General features: G+C 37.3%; 1 protein-coding gene across 2 annotated transcripts in view; it reads left to right on the forward strand.

The window, feature by feature from the left end:
- HDAC9 (histone deacetylase 9) overlaps positions 1–16947 on the forward strand; it is an 895346-nt gene that overhangs the window by 71394 nt on the left and 807005 nt on the right. For both annotated transcript variants that reach the window (XM_043966016.1, XM_043966014.1), the window contains exon 2: positions 14443–14564. In XM_043966016.1, coding sequence (XP_043821951.1) covers positions 14543–14564 — 22 coding nt within the window. In that variant the 5' untranslated portion in view covers positions 14443–14542. The remainder of the gene's footprint in view (positions 1–14442; positions 14565–16947) is intronic.

Raw genomic sequence — 16947 nt, forward strand, 5'->3', positions numbered from 1 at the left:
AGGGTCCAACCCTCTTATTTTAGAAAGGAAGAAATTGAGGTCCAGAGAACTGAAGAAACTTACTTAAGGTCCCACAGAGTGAGCAGAAAAATCAGGATTTGAACTTCTATCTTCTTGCCTCTAAATCTGATGCACCCTGTGCCTGGCATCAGTGTTTCATATGACTATTGCTTCAGAGATAGGATGCAGAATGTCCTCTGAGGTCTATGTACTCCTTCTAGGTATCAACGCCATTTTACATAGGAGGAAAGTGGGAGTCATTGAGCACTCATCATCGAAGGGGGGTGTTTGGGACTGGGGGACACATGCTCCCATCAACAGGGGCACTTCTTCAACCCATCCATGCCTTCTCATGTGCAGATCTCATCCATGTGCTTCCATCAGTTTTCAACCAAGGAGTCTCTGTGTGTCTGTGTGTGTGCGCGTGCATGCCTGCATACACACATACATCTATGCACACATATATCGTACCCTGTGACTATCAGTCTTCTGAGGAGTTGTGATATACACACACGTAACACACACGCACAGACTCCTCAGAAGATTGATGGAAAGATCTGTGTAGATGTACATATTGATGCACATGTGTGTATGTGTGTGCATACCTGGATGTATATATTTGGATTAGGTTTGTGATTTCATTGGTCTTGGGAACTCCAGTTCCTAAGTGAGGCTTCTCCCTCCCCCCACGCCGATGCAGGTTGGCAGCTTCTCTCCCACTTGGCTCTTAGAGACTTCCCTGGGACACTTAGACAGGAAGTGGTTTGCTCAGGATCATGTGGTGCCAGAGACAAGACTTGATGCCAGGTCTCTGTAACTTTGAGCTCTCTGAGTCTTTTCATACCTCAGAGATACTCTCTGGAGCCCAGGTTGTCTCATCTCACTTTCACTGCGTGAAGGACTCCCCTTTCTGCTTGGTTCGGTCCTTGGTTATGTTTTCCATCCCACCTTGTATGTAGTATTAGTTGTGTGGTTGAAAATTTATTTATACATATACATATATATATATACACACACACATATATATATATATAGTGTGTGTTGTTAAGGGTTAAAATTCTAGCTAAACTGTCTAAAATATCTAATGAGTGGTCGCCAATAAATTATAAGCTTTAGCAAGAGTTAGACTTTTAAGCATTTATTAAGGAGAATAAGAATTTGGTAAAGAGAGAGAGAAAGGCCTAGATTTCTATCTATTAAAGGGAGAGCACATTTCTAGCTCCGCTCTCCACCAGCGTCCTCAGGAAAGCAGAGCGAGACTGAGCGCCAGTCTCTTCCTTCCTCCTCCCACTAGCTCGCGTCACTTCCTGACTCCTGGTCTTGCCCTCAAAGACCTTCCCTTCATGGGCAGAACTCCTCTACAGTAAGTATCCAGCAGGTGGCGTTATTCCAATCGTTACAGTGTGCACATGTAAGTGTGCATGTATGTATATGTATACACACATGCATATATTATATATATAAATATAGAGGATATTTGTAAAGCATTTAGCCCACTGCCTGGCACATAGTAAGCATTCAATAAAGATTACTCCTTTTGCTTCCTATTTCTGCCCATCCTGCATCTCCCCAGTGCCTCTGGGGATGGGGTGTGATAAAGGCTAAGGAGAGCACATGTAGGAGTTCCAGACTCACTGTGTTCAAGTTCTCAAACGACCGCCATTCGTCTAAGGGACCTGTGTGGTTCTGTTTGACTCCAGAGGACAGAACAAGAATGAAGGGCTGGGAAGTTGCCCAGAGGATGGTTTAGGATTGATGGAGGGGAACACTCCCAGTGTAGAGCTATCCAGCAGAGGAGGAGGCTGCTCCTATGTGACCCTGGGCCAGTCACAACCTCCCTTGCCCTCAAGTTTCCTCATCTGTAAAAGGAGAGGATTGACCTTGCTGGCTTCTCAGGTCTCCATCCAGGAGTTTCTGGCTTTCCTGATGGTATCCCACCAGAAGCTGATTGGCCTCTTTGCTGGGCATGTACGAGTCTGGTTCAGCTGTGATGGGACCGTTCCGAGGGTGACCTTGTAGCTCTGAGCTCAAGCAGTTCTGAGCTCCCCTCCATTACCTGTCTTTGCACATAAAGTTTGCAGCCTTTCCCCATCTCTGCTGTTCTCTTGGCCATGTTCCCGACATCTCTCTCTTGTTCTCACTTCTGTTATATTAATGATTCATGGCTGAGGGGGCTTGGTTTCCTTTTTTACTTCTCAGGCAATTCCCCCTTTGCTCAGTTCCCTCCTACTGGCATTGGGGAAGGAGGGGGGGGGGGAAGGAATCGTGGGGCTCCCTTCTTTGCGGTTGTCTCACGTGGCACACATCCTCCACCAGAGCCAGGCCCATTCCGGTAACTCAGAGAAACACAGGCTTTCCTGGTGTTGAGCCCTGGGAATAGCAGCTTCATGTGCAAGTTTTGTATTTAAATAGGGAGAGTCAAGTCAACAAACTGTGTTTGTTGTGCCAGATTCTGTGTTAAGCACTAACAATCATCTCTGTTCTCCAGGAGTCTAATGGGGAAACCACATTCAAAGGAGACACACAGAGAACAAGTTAGAGGTGGCCAGCACAGGGAAGGCGCTGGACTAAAGGTGGGGGTGGGGGGAGTTCTTGCAAGAGGTGGGACTTTGGCTGGGACCTGGAGGAAGCCGGGACATGATGAGAGGGAGAGTAGGAAGGAGCAAATTCCAGGCAAGGAGGACAGTCAGTGACAATGCCCAGAGGCAGAGATAGAGCGTCTTGTATGAGGAACAGGGTGGAGGATGATGTCACTCGATCCCAAAGTATGTGGTGGGGAGTCCTGTGTAAGAAGATGGGGGAGGTAGGAAAGGACCAGATAATTGAGAGCTTTCCAAGCTGCAATGAGGACTTTATATTTGAGCCGGAGAGAATAAGAACAGTTTTCGAAGAGGACCAATGGCATCATGGGGGATGTCTTGACTTGCATGTGAATTGGATTGAAATGAAGCAGGGTTGGGAGCTGTGATCAGAACTCTGCTTTAAGATGGTTGATTTGATAGCCAATTGGAGGATCGACTGAAGAGAGAGACCTGAGGCAGAGAAACCTCCCAGAATGCTACTGTCACCTAGGGTTGAGACGATGGCCCCTGCACCAGGATGGTGACAGTGTCAGAGGAGAGAAGGGAGTATAAATGAGAGATGTCATGAAGATAAAATGGATAGGATGCAGCAACAGATTGGATGGAGGGAGTGAGTGGGAGTGAAGTATTGAGAATGAAACCTAGGTTGTGAGTCAATCACCTAGGTGATTGGGAAGATGGTGATGCCCTACTTAGAGAAGTTAGGAAGAGACTGAGCTTGGAGAGGGGAAGATAATGCATTCAGTTTGGGGTATGTTGAGTTTGAGATGTTTACAATTTAACCTGCACTTTCTGTCAGATACAAAGATAGTAGATTTTGTGCTGGAGGAGATCAGTGGGTTAATCTGACTTCTCTGCGTTGCACAGGACTTAAAATTGGGAAGATGTTGGTTCAAATCCCTCATTAGGATTTATTAGCTATCACCCTAGACAAGTCACATCCTTTCTAACCCTTAGTTTCCTCATCTGAAGTTTGAGGTGTCCAATAGGAAAGAACTTCTGGGTCCAATTTTTTTCTTTTGGCTTGGAGATGAGATGCAGGACACAGACAGATAAAGAGGAGGACAACTAAAGGTCCTTGGGAAGTGTTTTGAGGTGATTTTGTAGAAAAACTGGATCATTCTCTTGTGAAGATTTCTAGCTCTGATAAATGATTAGTCTCTATGTCCCAGTTTAATATGCATTTTAAATCCCTACCATGTACAAGACACTGTGCTTGAGCCTTGTGATACAAAGACAATATATCAAATCGATCCTCTCTCACAATCAATTGAGAACCATTTATTAAGCAACTACTGTGTGCCCAGTATGACAGGGCAGGGGATATAAAGACAGGGCCCTGTGCCCAATGAACTAGCATTTGGTATAGATGATGCTACATACACAAATACTGACTTGATAGAAGGTAGTCCCAGTGAGGAAGGCACTACTACCCTACATTCCATGGGAGAGCCTCCATTTTCTGTGCTCATTAAGGTAATCGGACCAAGCCCATATTGCATTGGACTTGAAATGGGAAAGAAGTGGGTTCAAATTTTGCTTTAGCCTTTATTAGCTGTATTACTCTGAACAAGTCACCCTTTCTAATCATTCCTTCCTTCATCTGCTAAATAGGGCTAACCTCTGTCATGCCTGTGTCAAAGGGTTGTAGTGAAATCTCTGTGAGATCTTTTATGTTAAGGGCTGCAAGAAAATCTATCATGCTGCAGTTGACCCCCAAACCCCAGCAATAGTAATTATCATTTCAGACAAGGTACTATCAAAAATAAATTTAATTAGAAGAGAAAAAGAGGGGAACTGCATTTTGCTGAAAGGTAATAGATATTGAAATGATTTCAATATTCACACACACAAACATATGCGTATAATACATATATGCACAGAATGGCATAGCTTCTAAATACTTAAAGGAAAAACTAAAGGGATTACATGGAGAAAGACAGTAAATCTATATATAATGCTAGGGCATTTTAACTAATCCCTACTACTCTGAGATAAAGCTAACTAAAAATAAAAAGAAAACATTTAAGGACCTGAATAGAATTTTAGGGGAAAAAAAGATAAAATAGAATATTGACAACCAAATGGAAATACAAAGGAATGTGTCAGCTATGCATGACACCTTTACAAAAAACTGATCATGTATTAGGATAAAAAAAAAATCTTCACGAACAAATACAGAGATATTATACCCAATTTTTACTGACCGCAAGGCAATAAAATGATATTAAAGGGCCACTAAAAATATTAAAATCAGTTAGAGCCTAAATACCTTAATCCTTAAGAACTGGGTCAAGAAACAATCCATATAAATGATAAATAATTTCATTGAAGATAATGACAACAAGGAGATTACATACCAAATTTTGAGATTGCAACCAGAGCAATCCTTAGGCAAACTTTTCATCCACAAACACCTTTTTTTAAATAAAAAAGAAAGAACAGATCAATAAATTAAAAATGAATTTTAAAGTACTAAAAACTCATGGGGGCAGCTAGCTGGCAGAGTAGATAAAGCACAGGCCCTGGATTCAGAAGGACCTGAGTTCAAATGTGACCTCAGATTTACTAGTTGTGTGACTGTGAACAAGTTACTTAACCCTCATTGCTCTGCAAAACAAAACAAAACAAAACAAAACAACAAAACCCAAAAAACAAAAACAAAGAAACAAAGAAAAAGGAAAAAAGAAAGGAAAAAAGTTAAACACCAAAATAGAACTTCCCCAAAACAAGGAAGAGATTAAGAAAAATAAAGCCAAAAAACCCCCCAACACCACAAAAAAGCCATTGAATTAATAAATAAAATGAGAAATTTTAAATTTTGGGGGGAAGGGGGGAGGATCAAGCATTAGTTAATTTAATGAAGTAGGTTTAGGAAAGCCGAATTATAAGTACTAAAAATTGAAAAGCTAAATTCACAACATGAAAAAATAAAGAGCATTGTTTCGACTAAGTTTGCCTAACCATATGCTAATGAAGTCAACATCTTAAAATAAACAAATAAATATTCATACAAATATAAAATATCAAAATAAACAGAACAAAAATAGAAGAAGAAATTGAACAGGCCATTAATAAACTTCAAAGGGGGAAAACCCCCCAGAACTACAACTTAAGTCTATCAAATATTCAAAGAATAATTAATTCCAATATTACATAAAAGATTTGCAAAAATATCAGAAGAAAGGAGCTCACCAATTATTTTTTTTAATGATACAGCTTTGATGCACAAACTAAGGGGAATCAAAAAATTTTAAAACCCACTATAGATATCCCTAATGATGACAGATTTTAAAATTTTAAATAAAACATTTTTTAAAAGCCAGAATAACATGACAAAGATTATATTTCATGACTAAACTGGGTTTATGTCAAAATATACAGGTTTGGTTTAGTATTAGTAAAACTACAAACTTAACAATATTATTAACAAAATTAATAAAGGTATCAAGATTATAGCAATGTAGGTAGAAAAGGCTTTTGATAAAATGACATCCATTTTTGTTTAAAAATAAAAACCTGGAAAATACAAGAATACATGGATCTGTTAAAAAATGGTAGATAGTATATATCTAAAACTACCATATACCTTCAGCTATATTATATGTAACACAAATAAATTAGAATCCTTTTTCATAAAATCGGAGGTGAAACAAGAATGTCCATTGTTGCCACTGCTATTTAGCATAGTACTAGAAATGTTGGGTGTGGCACCAACCCAAGGGGGAAAAAAATTAAGGAAATAAGCATAGGTAAAGAAAAAAAAATTACCACTTTTTTTTTTTTGCAGATGACACAATGATATACTTATGATACCCTAAGAAGTCAAGTAAAAATTAAGTGAAACAATAATTTCAACACATTTATTGAATATAAATAATGAATCATGAGAATTTCTATTTAATGCCCATAAAACCTACCAGAAAGAGACAAAAATCCATTTAAAATTATACAATCTAGAATGTACTTAAAAATCTACCTACTAAGATCTACATGAGAACTATTCAAATAGAACTACAAACTATTAGTTATGGAAATAGTCCCAAATGATTAGAAAACTATCGTTGATGTGTAGGACAGTTCAATATAATGAAAATAACAAGACTTCTTAAGTTAACTTACTTATTCAAAGCCATAGAAATTAAAAAGAAATTACTCTGTAGGTTTGTTAGCTAAATTATTTGTGGCTAGGCTGGGTTTTCTTTTTCTTTTTTTCTTTTTCTTTTTTTTTTTTTCTTTTTTTTTTTTTTAGTTTTTTTTTTTTTTAGTTTTTTTTTTTTTAGCGAGGCAATTGGGGTTAAGTGACTTGCCCAGGGTCACACAGCTAGTAAGTGTTAAGTGTCTGAGGTCGGATTTGAACTCAGGTACTCCTGACTCCAGAGCCAGTGCTCCATCCACTGCGCCATCTAGCTGCCCCTCTTTTTTTCTTTTTTAGTGAAGAAATCGGGGTTAAGTGCTTAGCACAGGGTCACACAGCTAGTAAGTGTTAATTGTCTGAGACCAGATTTGAACTCAGGTACTCCCGACTCCAGGGCTGTTGCTCTATCCACTGCGCCACCTAGCTGCCCCTAGGCTGGGTTTTCTAAATTATTTCTACTACTTATTTGTATCTAATTTCTAAAATTATCATTACTTACATATTAATGGCTACTTATATAATAATGGCTATTGCACCCATTTTGGCAGTAGTTCTTTATTATTAATATTATATATTAAATATTAGTAAAGAATTGACCACGTGGCAGTTAACACAAACAGAAAAGCCTCAGTCTTTTAGAGAGAGACAACATGACCTACAAACCTACCCTGTCCTAAAATCACATACCAAGTGACAGTGGGTCCAGGAAGACAAGAGCACCAAGATGATGCCAAGATGGTGCCCAACTCCTGGTCTTAGCTTTTATCCTCTTATGATAGAGGTGGGTCACTATACATTGATCAAAGGTCATTGGCTAGCATCATTCAATTCCATTGGTTTACGTGGTCTGAGGGTGGTCCAAATTAAAATGAACTCTGTCATAACCTCATGGACCCCCTGAGGGACAAAGGCAAAGTCCAGATAGGTGTGGTGTAATCCTATCAGTTCGCTGAGCTAGACAGAAGAGTCTATCTCCATTCCTATTGTATACTGGGCTGACCCTGAACAGGATTAAGACTTCCTTCTAAGAATTGAACTTTTCTGGTGTGAGGAGGAGGGAAAGCCAACTAAAACCGGGTCCCTAGGTCCCCAAGGAATTCATTATTAATAATTATTTTCTCAACTAGAACTAGAAAAAAATAATGAAATTTATTTGTATGTTCAAAAGTTCAAGAATCTCAAGGAAAATAATGACAATAAATAGGAACAAAGTGGGCTTCATACTTCCAGATCTTAAATTATACCAGAAAACAGATTGATCATTGGAACAGATTAACATATAGAAGCAAATGTATTTAATACCTTAGTATTTGATAAACACAACACCCACAGCTACTGAGATAAAGACTCACTAGTTGATAAAAACTGATGGGAAATTTTGGGGGGCAGCTAGATGGTGCAATGGATAGAATTCTATTCCTGGAGTAAAGAAGATGCATCTTCCTGGGTGCAAATGTGGTCTTAGATACTTACTAGCTGTGTAACACTGGCAAAGTCACTTAACTTTGCTTGTCTCAGTTTCCTCATCTGTAAAATAAGCCAGAGAAACATTCTAGGAAGCAATTTGGAATTATAAACAAAAAATTACTACATGGTACAAACCCTTCAACCCAGCTATACCATTGCTGGGCTTAATCTAATGAAATCAAAGAAAGAGGAAAATGTCCTTTCTGTATATAAAATAAATATAGCAGCTCTCTTTTGTGGTCAAAAAATTAACTGGAAATTGAGGGGATGCCCATCAATTGGGGAATGGCTGTACAAACTGGGATGTGTATGAGTGTGATGGAATAATATGGTAATGTAAGAAATGAAGAAGATAGATGATTTTAATGACTCAGAGTGAAGTGAGCAGAACCAAGAGAAGAACCGATACTATAACATTAATATTATAAAAATGAAAACTTTGGGATTTTTATAAACTGATCAGGTATGAAATGAATAAAGCCAGGAGAAAAAATATATACTAACAATACTGAAAAGAGAAACAATTTTGAAATCTCTAAGAACTATGATCAATATAATGACCATTGATTCTATTGGACTAATGATGAAACATGTTATTCACCTCCTGACCGAGAGGTAACACATACACATACATGTATACCTAGAGACAACTTTGTATGTAGTAAATACGTATATGTATGTGTGTATGTATAGCCAATGAGGGAATTTGCTTTGCTTGACTATACGTGTTTCTTTTTTTAAAAAATGTTTTCATTTTCTCTTTTTTCTAGTCAGGTGAAGGATGAGAGGAAATCGATTTATGCTAATTAAAAAATTTTAAAGCATAGAGAGGTTGGGTGTACACTACAGATATGCAGTGTTGCATGCACTTTCAGATAAAGTCACAGTATTGTTTTGCTTTAATTGTTTTGACTTTGTTATAAGAAGCCTTTCATGGAGGAGTGTAATCTAGAAATGTTTGTGATGTGAAAATATAACAAATAAATCAAACTTCTTAAGAATGAACTGGAAAGAACTGACTCATCAAGGGAAGGGGCCTTAGAATGGAGGGCATCTTTTGGGGTGAGAAGGCTGCTGGGGCATGATGGTATAAACACCTTTCAAGCTGAGGAGGCCACAGCCAGACTAGTCTCCTTGTGTCCTAAACACGACATTCCATCTTCTCTCTCTATACCTTCAAACAGAGTTACCATCATACTTGGTGTGTTCTCTTTCATCTCTACCTCTTGGATCCTCAGCTCTCTTCAATTCTCACCTCAAAGTTCTCTTCAACTCAGAGAGGCTTTTCCTGATTCCCCAAGTTATTTGCGTATCCTCAAATGATTTTTTCCTTCTATTTTTTTTTGTGGGGCATTTGGGGTTTAAGTGACTTGCCCAGGGTCACACAGCTAGAAGTGTCAAGTGTCTGAGGCCAGATTTGAACTCAGGTCCTCCTGAATCCAGGGTGGGTGCTTTATCCACTGTGCCACCTAGCCACCCCCTCAAATGATATTTTGAATGTTATATTTACTAATCTGTATATGGATTGTTTTCTTCCAGAAGAATGCAAGCTTCTTGAGGGCAGGGACTGATTCATTTTTGTCTTTCTGTTCCCAATAAGTAACATAGTTCCTGATATAGTAGATGCTGAATTTGAATGAATAGCAATGTTCTTAATATATTCACAAATATGTCAGTCTTATTGTGGAAAGCCATTGTGAAACTGCAAGGAGATCATCAGACCTGGTGTCAGAGGGCTTATTACCTCTCTTGTTATTGACCTTAGCCACAAAAATTTAAACCACACTATTATTATCATGTCCTTAGTTTTCTCATCTATAGATTGGGAACAGATATTGTTTCTTAGTTTACTAATACGTAAAAAATGTTGTGATAGCATGACTAATGTGGAAATGTTTATTATGATTGTACTGTGTTAGATTGCTTGCTGTCTTGGGGAGGGAGGAAGGAAGGGAAGGAAGAAGAAAACTTTAAAACTCAAAATCTTCCAAAAATGAATGTTGATAAAGTGGTGATTTCCTCAATATGGAGAACTTCCAGTGTTGGCGTTCCTGTCACCAACAGATCTCAACCTGTCTGCGACCTTCCTGGATAAGATCTAATAGATAACAGAGGCAAAGTGGAAGAGATGGAAAAGTTGGAGAGAAACCAAATGGGGGAAGGATCTCTTAAATTCCTACCATATAAAAACCGGTGGAATAAACTGGTGTTTTTTCTCTAGAGGAAAGGAGCAGGGAGGGGAAGGAAAGGGAAGGGAATAAGCATTTTCAGCACCTACTATGTGTAAGCACTTTGCTCAGTGCTTTTACAGATATCTCATTTGGTCCTCACAACAAGACTATGAGGCAGGTGTTATTATTAACTCCCCCTCCACAGTTAAGGAAACTGAGTTAAATAGAGGGGAAGTGACTTGCCCAAGGTCACACAGCTATTAAGTATCTGAGCCTAAATTTGAACTCAGGTCTTTTTTACTCCAGCCTCCAGCATTCTGTCCACTGTGTGTCACCTATGGTAGCTATTATTAAATCCTTGAAAGACTGAAAGAAGAGAGAATAGACTTATTCCATTTGATCCCAGAGGGAAGAATAGGGAATAGTGGTTGAAAATTGCAGAGGTCAAATTTAGGTTTGATTTCAGGGAAAATTATTAACATTAATTCAGATTAATGTTAATCTCAATAATTGAAGTTGCCTCAAATTGGAAAATAACATCTCAATAAAAGTCTTCAAGTAATAAACCAGATGTCCACCTGTTATATATGTTGGAGTGGGATTTTTTTTCTTTTCTTTTTCTTTTTTTTTGCGGGGCAATGGGGGTTAAGTGACTTGCCCAGGGTCACAGAGCCAGTAAGTGTCAAGTGTCTGAGGCCCGATTTGAACTTAGGTACTCCTGAATCCAGGGCCGGTGCTTTATCCACTGTGCCACCTAGTCGCCCCCTCTTTTTTGATACAAGATGTCTTCTGAGGTCTCTTATTGCTCTGAGATCCTATGCTTCTATGATTAAACTTAGCCAGTGTCATGCAGTTGCTCTCTTTCTGACCTCATGTCTGGTATTGTGTCTACTATGCCACACTCCCTCTCTGTGTAATATCTGTTGTGTGTCGTGTGTTGATTAGTCCTTCGATGCATGTTGAACATCTGTGGGTTGATGGTTGGTACCTGCAAAGTGGACAAACTCACCTTGTTTTTAGTAAGTTAGTAGTACTCTTTGGAAAAAACACATTTGAATTATAAGAGGGATAATCAGTGACATTGGTTTCCTCAAAGAAAATGGGCATTAATAGCCTGCTTTGCAAATTGGAACAAAGATAGTAACATCATTTCATGGTCCCAGCTGGAAAATGAGTCACACACCATCCACATGTTGGTGTGGTAGAAGGCAGGGGATGTTTGTCTCCACAAAGCTAAGTGATACGCAACATTCTACTGATAAAATTACATACTAGGAATCAGAAGCTGCCTTTGTCTGCCAATTAGTACTGTTTCAATCAATTTTTATTCTAGTTCTGGCATTTCTAGTAAAATAACCTGAGGAAATTTGTGGAACCAGGAACAGATAAAATGGCAATAACAATGTAAATGCAAAAAATCTAGCATTTATATAATGCTTTAAGGTTCGTGAAACAAAAGATCTTAAGGCAATCTCTGGAAAGGATATAGAACTATCTGTAGTGAACCTACTGAAAAAAAAATTGAATAAAATGCCTTCCCTGGTGGATTCCCTGGAAAATTCTAATCAATTTTTTTCCCCTCCTCTTTGAGGATTCCTCAATCTGAAAAGAGCAATACCAATATTCAAGTTTTTCTCAAAAAATGAGAGAAAAAGCAATCCATTTTTGTGAGAAAATTATAGTCTTGATACCTCAAAAAGGGAAGGAGAAAAATATAGAATGATAGAAAAATATTATTAAGGAATGTCAGTTCTGAAATTTTTAAATAAAATCCTATCAAATAGACTACAGCCATCTAGCCAATAAGTAATTCATTATTACCAAGTTGGTTTTATACCAGAAATGCAAAGAAGGTTGAGTATCAGGAAAATAGTCAACATAATAGTCTTTAAAAATAACAATATCCCAAACTTTATGATTATATTAATAAATGTGGAAAAAGCCTTTGACAAAGTACAGTGTTTATGCTAAAAAAAACCTTATAAAACATAAGAATGGAGAGATCTTTTTAATAGCATAAACTATATATAAAACACAAAAGAAGAAATATTAGAAGCTTTCCCAGGAAAGATAGGAGTAAAGTAATATTTTTATATAGAAATCTTATCTTTATCTAGAAATATTAGCAATACAATATGAGAAGAGAAAAAAATTAAAGCATAAAACTAGAGGTGACAAAATTAATTCATAATTGATGATGACATGATAGCCTATTTTAGAAAACCCTAGGTAATGGGCAATGAAACTAATCTATTCAATTAATAGCTTCAGCAAAATGGGGTACCAAAAGTACTAACAAAAACCAATAGCATAATAGCAAAATCAAGAAGCAATAAAATGAAGAGAAATCCCATTGAAAATAACTACAAGATACATGGAAGTCAGTATTCCAAAGTATACTTAATACTTGTATAAATTACGTTACAAAATTATTCTTAAAGAAATAAAGAACAACTCATTGTTGGAGTAATATGTGGTGTTCGTGGTTAGGCTATGCTGATATAATAAAGACACTGCTAAAAGTTAATTTTCCATTTTAATTCAATGCCAAAGCAATAAAATTCATTTGTAAAAACAAAATATCTAGGCTTTCAGGGAAATAAGGGGGAAAAAGTAGAAATGATGGGGGAATAGCACTTCTTGACCTCTAGAGCATCAGTGATCCAAATCATTTAGTATAGTTAAAAAACAACAACAGTAAAATAGACTAGGAAAAGACAGAATCAGAAATAATGGAAATCAGTAACCCTGTGTTTGATAAACTGGAAAAAAAATTACTATGGAAAGAACTCTTTACCTGATAAAAACTACCAGAAAAAAAACAAACAGAAAGCAGTCTGGGAGAAATTGAACCTAGACAATATTCTATAATAAATTTTAAATGGATATATTATTTTAGTATGAAAAATCATTCCATAAAGTCATCAGAAGAGAAGTACTTTCACAGCTCTAGATAGACAACTAGAGGTAACTAGAAAAGCAAAATAGTTAATTTTGATAATGTGAAATTGAAAAGCCTTTGCATAAACAAAATTAGCATATCTAGAATTAGAAGGGAAGTAGTTGACTGGGAAAAACTTGCATTAAAATTTTCAGATAAAGGTTAAGTATCTGATATATAGACAGTTAACAAATATATGAGGCCAAAAGTAAATTTCCCAATGGAAAAGTGATCACAGGATATGAACAAAAATTTTTCAAAAGAATTGCAAACTATTAGTATAATTTAAAGAATACTCCAAATCACTAATAATAGAAATACTAATCAAAAGAATCCTGAGATTTCACTCTCACCCAGCACAAGGCAGAGTTGGGAAGGGTCAGTGTCGGAGCTTGTGAAAAGACAGCTATGCTGATGTACCTGTGGAGTTCTGAATGAGTGCCCTGAATCTGGAAAGTAATTTGGAGTTATGCAAATAAAGTCACTACGAATCCATATACCCTTTGACCCAGAGATTTTCATAGCTAAGCATACATCTTAAGGAGATGACTAACAAAAAATGATAGCTCCATATATATTAAAATATTTGTAGCAGTACTTTTTGTAGTAGTAAAAAAAAAAATCAAGATTAGATTCTGTGACTATAATGACAAAGCTAAGTACCAAAGAATAAATATGAGAACTTCTTTGTAAGGTAGGGGAGTGAGGGTATAGAACAATGCATAAGCTGTTATAATGTGTTACTTTAGTGATTAGCTTTTCTAGACTATTTAAAAAAATTCTTTATTATAAGAAATAATTTTCAGGGTATGGGAGAAGGTAAGGCTATACTGGAAAATGAAGATGATTTAAAAACAAAGCATTGTTAAAAAAATTAAATTCGATCCTCCCATTATGTTTCCTCTCTCAGGTCCTTAAAGGTAAGCAGCAACAGTAATACATTAACTTTCTTCTGCACAATTTTTAAGCAGAAATCAGTTTTTCAGCCAGCAAGAATGTGATAAATATATTTGGAAGGCTGGGACTACTGAAGTATGGAGAGGGTGTATTCATCCTTATTTATTATATCTTCAAAAATAATAAATGATAATGGCTAAAACTTATGTAAGCATTTTAAGTCCTTTTCTTTTCCCAACTCTTTAGGTATCGTCTTCTCTGCTCACTAGCCATAACCAAGACATCACCAACTGAGGGCCTCGGGATCCTGATTTGACTGGGTCACAGCATCTTCTGATTGTCCACTATGAGCTCCCCAGCACAACCAGGTCAGTCCTTTTTACCCACTAAAAGAATTTATTAGAGGTGCATTCCTTTGTTGAATACATAACAAAATAAACCTCAAAGGCCTGATGTGCTTTGTTCTCCAAACAAGATACTTGGTCAGAGTGATTTTTCTAAGGCTATGATTTTCAATAACATAACCCTCCCATTCAGTCTCATCTTCTACTTTCCCATTCAGCTTACTCTCAGGCAGCTCATTTTATTTGCATGAGCCCTTGGCTTTCTAGGTAACTTTCTTACCTAGCTTTATGAAGTGCTGGATATTTATTTTTTACTCAGTTGGCATCAAATTCACAGTTTTCGTCATTGCAGATGCACACTTGTCTCTCTATTTTAATGGCTGCTCTGCGATGGGCACCTGACACATGCAGCAGTTATCTTTCGGGTCTCTGTTAGCCACAGAGGAAGGTCAGTGTTCGTTTCCACCCTTCTCTTTTACCAGTCTGGCTTCCCATCTCTGTGATTCATGAGCCTTTCCACGTTTTCTCCCTTTGAAATTAGAGCTTGGTGGGGAGGGCTAAGTATGGGGTCATTTGTAACCTGGGACCCCCACCCATCCTTCTAGGAACAGGGCGTTGCTTTGGGTACACAAGCATCCAGGCCAAGTGTGGAGAAGGGAGATGGGGGTGGGGGCTCGTATGGTAATTGCTGTTATTTCTTCAGGCTTTTCACTTGGGTCATTATGGGTTTATTTCACTATGTGTTTAATCTTTCAGCATATTTATAGCTTCCTGTTATTACAAAACTAATTAGCATCTCAAGGACAAAGTCCTATTATACTGGGGGTCGCAAATGGGGGGAAACATTTTGGCAAGATCTTCCATCATCGGAGCTCTACATTCAGATGGGTTGCCCTATTTTCAGCCCCCTATTTCCTCCCAATTCTTCTGTTAAAACAAATTATCATAAATTCTTTACAAGTAGTTGGTATGCAGATCAGATTAAAGATTATCAACATACATGAAATGTCTCAGATTCAGCCATGAAACTCCACATGCATCCATTGATGGGGAATCCAGGACCCATTTCTCCTCCCCATCAGTAGCAGTGCTGCAGTCAGCCAATCAGCATACATTTATTAAATACTTATTATATGCCAAGCACTGTGCTAAGTGTTGGGTATACAAAGAAATACAATAGAATATGTTGGCGGTTTTTAGAGCTTGAAGTTCTAATATTATTTGGAGAAGGGCAACTAGGGTTTAGAAGCATCATTTAAAATAGTACATATATATTTTTTTTTACCCTGTTTCTCTCTTTCCCTTCCTCACCCCCCCCCCCCCCGCCCCGGCCTTTATTCTTTTATAGAGTCTTTGTATCCTTGGCCCCTTATTCAAACCCTGGTTTGAACTGAGAGAGGACAGGGAAAGAGAAGACCGAGTAGTGTGGGATGTTTGTGGTAAGAGTAACACTGGGGAAATGCCTGATACAGTAACAGCTCTGTTAAGAATGACCCATGGAGAAGACAAAGTCCTCAGAGAAGTTTCCTGAAAGGTTATTGGTAATTGAGCTGGACTGAGATGTTCAGGACAGACAGGATAGCTAAGATACTAGTAGCAGTAAAATGCCTCTGGGAGGAGGTTAGGCAAGAGAACTGACAATGATGGATCAGTTCTGATACAATTCACAGAATAAGAGAAGGAATAAGCAGTGCATTCACGTCTCTTTATCATTTGCTGCAGGATATCAGTGAATACCACTGTTCAGTTCTGACCTTGGTTTCCTCACTTTCTTTTTTCCCCCTTTAAACCTTTTATATATGTATATGCGATATATTCACACATGTATAATATACACATATGTGCACATGCATAATATACATATACACACAACATCATATGTAATGTAGAATACATTCTATGTAAATATATGAATATTTAAACATGTAATTAATGTATATGTATATATTTATACATATATTAATGCATGTATATATACACACATATGTAGTTTTTACATTGATTATATTTTCACCATATTCTTTCCCCCATACCACTCCGAGAGCTATCCCTTAAAATAAACTTTGAAGAAATGAAGAAGAGTTTGCTGAACTAATACAACATATTAAAGAAACTTTTTTTTTGCATTATTTGACTTCTCTATTCCTTCACTTCCATTAAACTTTTTTTTTTTTAATAAATAGGAATCTATTTTCTCTCCATCTCCTCTCCTACCTCATTGGGAAAAAAGAAAAAAAAAACAAATTCTTTGTAAGAATATTGCATAGAGAAGCAAAATAAATATCTTTATTGGCTTCATACAGAAATATATATGCCTCATTTTGTATTCTTAACTCCACCATCTCTCTGACAGGAGGTGGAGTGAATATTTTATCATTGGTCTTTTAAAAAATCATGAATGTTCATG

This window comes from Dromiciops gliroides, chromosome 5 (assembly GCF_019393635.1).
Source record: "Dromiciops gliroides isolate mDroGli1 chromosome 5, mDroGli1.pri, whole genome shotgun sequence".
Taxonomy (NCBI): Eukaryota; Metazoa; Chordata; class Mammalia; order Microbiotheria; family Microbiotheriidae; genus Dromiciops; species Dromiciops gliroides.